The following is a 4,756-nucleotide window of genomic DNA, read 5'->3' on the forward strand; positions in this document are numbered from 1 at the left end:
ATCTCATCAATTAAAAAAACGTGCCTCAGTTCAAACTTCAAAAGAAAATGAAAGTTGTAAAATATAATACAAACATTGCCTCTGGTGGCATACTGCATACAGCACACAGTTGTAGTGTAATAAGAAGAAAAGGTATCCATGTACAGAAGAAATGTGTTCTTGTGGTTATTGATCCTTTTTGTCTGCAGGACTCTGGAGATTCTGTGGATCAAGTAAAAGATTAAAAACGAATGCACTCCAGTATTAGTAGGGTTAATATACAGTATTGTATGTGTATGATGCACATATAAATTACATATGTGTGTGTGACGGTGTGTGTTTACCTGGAGTTGATGGTGTTCCCTCAATAGTCTGTCATACTCATGTGCCAGACCTTTGGCCTGCCTCCTCATGGCCTCCACTTCAGCATGAGACTTGCGCACAACTACACACACAAACAGTACTACATCTATACATTTCTCTATATATCACCAGTGCATCTTAAAGTTAGCTTCTATCATAATACCACAGTTCGCGTTTGTATCCAAGAAGTGACCTGTGATGGTCCTTGCTCTGCAAATGTTTAATAGTGTTTTCTTATAAACCTAGTTTGTCCTGAACATTTTATTATAAGAACAGTTCTTTGGTTTTAAAAAGGTATAACTGCAGATCATCCTGTAAGTGATGATTACTCACCCTCCTCAGCAGCTTTCACTTGATCCGCCAACTTGTCAGCCTCCAGCTTCATTTGCTGGGTTTTTGCTGACATGGATTGTTCCTCTTCCAAGAGAGCCTGCGCACAAATGATTCTCCTTAATTACCAACACCAGACAACCGTGCACATTCAAAATACAAATCACAGAAACAGTACTCTGTGAAGAATACAGTATGTATTAATGCCTACAAACTTTTTGAAAATGCAAAGTAATGTTATATTGAGGGTAAACTGCAGTAGATATTACATATTGGGGAAGAAAAAGAAACAGACTATAAGACAAAAGTATTAGTTCTGTCATCAGACTCTGATTAAGTCTCACTTGTTTGAGCATCAAGTTGTCATCCTGATGCAGCTTGGCTGCTTTGACAGCACTGTCCATTTGTGCCTGAAGACCTGAACTGTTCTCCACGGTGATAGCAACCTGGTTTAGCAAGGTGACAATCCGACGCATGATACTGTCATGAGTTCACAGGACAGGAAAAGATAATAACCGGAAGGGGGAAAAAAAGACAGGACGTTAGAAAGTGAAGTGGACAGTTGTGTGGAATGGTAAAGTAATGTTTGTTTTTGACCAAGGTCCCAAACACATTATGTTACTCTAAATAAATGTGGAAGAAAATAATACGAACAGCCAGAGGAAGAGAGAGAAGCCAGATATGTAGAGGTTCCTCTGGGCTCTGAACAGCTTCATGTGGACATTGTCATACAAATTTGGGTTCACCTTGGCGTCGTGCATGGGCTCAGGACCTGAGTACTTCTGCACCTCACGGACAGCATCTGAGAGTGGGCAGGGGGTGCAGAACCATGACTGAATGTAATGACTGATGCTTGCTGTGCAGGACTGACCATGTCGTCGGTCTACTCAGTGTTATTCAATCTCTGTTGCTCACAGCAGGTTGCTTACCAAGGAAAAGAACAATAAGAACCATGATCATAGTAACGAAGCACTTGTTCCAATATGGAGATAACCAGTTCCATATTCTCCAGCTGAAAACCGAACGCCATCTACGAAGTAGGTCAAAATGACACTGTGAGTGTAACATAAAATAGGCTACAGTAGAACTAACCAGAAAGGACATGCATGCACTCTGCTGGTGATTTGTGTGAAGTGTCTTTTTTATTTTTCTCACTTACAATCAAACTCTTGCATAGAATTTGTTTTTGTGATTGATTGAGAAAATGGGCCTCTGCACAGGAAGCTAAGCATGAGTGCTGAATGAACTTCTGATTGTTTTGGGTTTGTGCGTTGTATTGCTGTACCTTCGTGCTGATATGAAGGGTATACACAAGATAAGATTGACTACTATCTCTGCATAGAGGAAGAAAGCCACAGCTGTCCACTGGAGAGTCATTGTTACTGTGGTTTCCTGAAAAGAAGAACAGGTTTAATTACCTCCATGTATAGTCAAGTCAAGTCATTTAATTTGTATAGCACATTTAAACGAACAATAGTTGACCCAAAGTGTCATGCAGCATGCCTTAAAGATACATAATCAAGTGTGCAAGATTCCATGAATGTAGTTAGGCAAAGGTAAAATGAAATAATGTAACATAGACATACAGTATAATAGAATATAAAAAAACAGAACTGAAATATAAAGATTTGAACAGTAAGTATATTCTTCTATTATCAAACATATTTCACCATTGAATAAAATAATCACATACAACTATAATAATCATTCCCACCAAATAAGTGGCTGTGGAAGTCAATGAACACTTACCAAATTACAGTGTATAGCATACTGTATGTACTATGCTATTCTTATATTGTTGAGTGACTTTTTGAGCATACACATAAGTGTTTCTGTAGGTCTAATACATAAAACAGGCATTCTGCAGCAAACATCCATAACCCATTTGCTATTTATAGGCTTTTACCTCTAAATCTATTCCTACTTCCAAGCATTAGTATCATCGGCTCATTGTGTTTAAGAGCGGGAGGTGGTCAATCTATTCCAAGCAATAAACAGAGTTGTTGGCTTACCAGACAAAGTTGTACGGTCAGAAGAATGGGAAAGTCCAGACACGCATGCGCTCACACACATTCACAACAGCTGCTGGTGAGTATCTGAGGAGCTACAGCCGTAAATAAAACTCTACTGGCTTGTTGACATCATCGGTCAGCCGCTTTGGAATTGTATAAGATCACAACCTGACTGACCAAACTAACCAAAAGATTTGTTTTCAGTCTACTGAATGAGTGCAAGATTTTTTTATTTCCTTCTGCACCCCATTTTATTCCTGGTGTGTGGCATGTGAGCTTGTTTGCTGATGTCTTCTCAAATTTCATGTCATGGTATAAAAATAGTCATTTGAGGGAGGGACACTCAGTTTCTCTATTTGAATAATAATTACGCCTTGGTGTTTGTTATTCATCCCAAAACCTCTAACCAGATTCAATATCTCTTTAGATATGCAAGCTGACTTTTGTGACAGGGCATTTTCTCCACAAAAGAAACCAAACAAATGTCCACAAGGGGGCAATGTTATCTAATGACATAATATAGCTTTTGCACAGGGCAGGAAGTCCTGTATGATTTGCAGTTAGGAGATAAAACAGCCGTCAGTGTGAATAAAGGGCTCAGTTTACACACCAGCTGAATATAAATATTTACTAAAAATAGCAGATATAGCTCATTACAAAAGCTCATTCATTACAAAAGAACTGCTCTTTTTGTGTCTTTGTGCACCTGTTAAAAAGGAACACAAACTGCTATTGGTTTGCTCATCTTGCTCATGAACACAAATTGCATGGGTGTTGCACATCATCAACAGAGACTAAGGGAATTCTGCAGCGCAGCCTTCAGTACACTCTCCTTCCTTTTGAATACAGAGGGTTTTCTTCAGCTCCAATGACTATTCTGTGTATTTTCTCCCTCTCCACTGTATTCAGCTTGCAGAGTGCATTCACACAGGCTTCCTCTGTGAAAGAGATTGATAGCTGCTATCCTCTTTAACTGCATGTCTCAGGAGTGCTAAGGGAGCAAAATGTTTACAGCTGCACCCTGTGATAGCTTTTTGAGAGTGGCCAAATGACTGTAGCAGAACTGAATATGCTTTGATTGCTCTCCTCTCCTCACCATTTCAGAGTCACAGCTCAGGAGACTGAAGAGTCATTACAGCAAAATGCCTGCAATAAGCAGACGGTCAGGCTACAGTGATAGTGTGCTTCATGGAGTGTGGTAACCTGAGAGCTCCATCCATTTTATGTATCATCTGTCTATACACATTTGACAGGTACAGTAGTCAGTGACAATGCATATGGACTTCATAAATGCTATCTCAAATATTATGTAAGATTTTTTCATATGATTTAGTTTTTTTTGAGCCAGGGAAGTTTGCACAAACTCCTGTCTGCTTTGTGATCCCAGGACATTACTTCAGTCACAACCTAAACTTGTGACCGTAGCTGAAGGTTGAAATGACTGCCTTCAAGCTCAGGTGCTTTTGTCACTTTAATGGCCCAGCATCCACCACTTTTAAGCAATTTGGTACACCTACTTGCCTGTCTCGGCCTCCATGTTGCCCTCACTTGTGAACAACTCAAATCAGATCAGGACCACGTGGGTTAGGACCATCATGAGCTCCATATTGGTTACTAATGTTGCCAAAAGTGGAGTACATAGATAGCAAACACCCCCAGGTGCCACAAAGGCATCTTGTTCTGTTCACTTTGTTCTGTTTCTTTATTTAACCATTATTTATTCAGGTATGTCGATTGAGAACAAATTCTCATTTGCAACGACAACCTATGAAATTCACACAGTTACACATTTATACTTGTCAAAAATTAAAGGTGGGAAACCCCTGAAAAAAATAATAATGCTTGAGCAAAGGCCTGCAACTGCAGAGTTTGTATTTTTTCTGGCACGTAGGGTGACAGGGCACTGAGCTGGGGTGCACAAGAAGCTAAATTCACGCATACCTTACACACAGGAGTGACACCCATACACGTAGAGGGAGAAGGAGACAAGGACATCATTCACACACAGAGACAAAAACAAGACGTGAGGTTGAGTCTCCTGGAGGAAGAATATTCAGATCCCAAATGTCTAG

The 4,756-nt window shown here is 39.8% G+C and overlaps 1 protein-coding gene across 1 annotated transcript; it reads right to left on the reverse strand.

Moving 5' to 3' along the window:
- Positions 1-165: 165 nt before the first annotated feature.
- On the reverse strand, positions 166-2,049 carry LOC144521544 (B-cell receptor-associated protein 29-like). Its single transcript, XM_078256093.1, has 7 exons — positions 1,958-2,049; positions 1,602-1,702; positions 1,327-1,474; positions 1,017-1,152; positions 676-772; positions 324-424; positions 166-201 (listed from the first exon to the last, which is right to left on the reverse strand). The coding sequence occupies exons 1-7, from the start codon at positions 2,047-2,049 to the stop codon at positions 166-168; spliced, it is 711 nt and encodes a 236-aa protein (XP_078112219.1).
- Between the last annotated feature and the right edge of the window lie 2,707 nt (positions 2,050-4,756).

Source organism: Sander vitreus, chromosome 8 (assembly GCF_031162955.1).
Source record: "Sander vitreus isolate 19-12246 chromosome 8, sanVit1, whole genome shotgun sequence".
Lineage (NCBI taxonomy): Eukaryota > Metazoa > Chordata > Actinopteri > Perciformes > Percidae > Sander > Sander vitreus.

Coding starts and splice junctions, on each gene's coding strand:
- LOC144521544 (XM_078256093.1), bottom strand. CDS start 2,049: ATGACTCTCCAGTGGACAGCTGTGGCTTTCTTCCTCTATGCAGAGATA. Junction 1,153..1,326: donor TTCTCTCTCTTCCTCTGGCT/GTTCGTATTATT, acceptor AACTCATGACAG/TATCATGCGTCGGATTGTCA. Junction 425..675: donor AGTGAAAGCTGCTGAGGAGG/GTGAGTAATCAT, acceptor TTGTGTGTGTAG/TTGTGCGCAAGTCTCATGCT.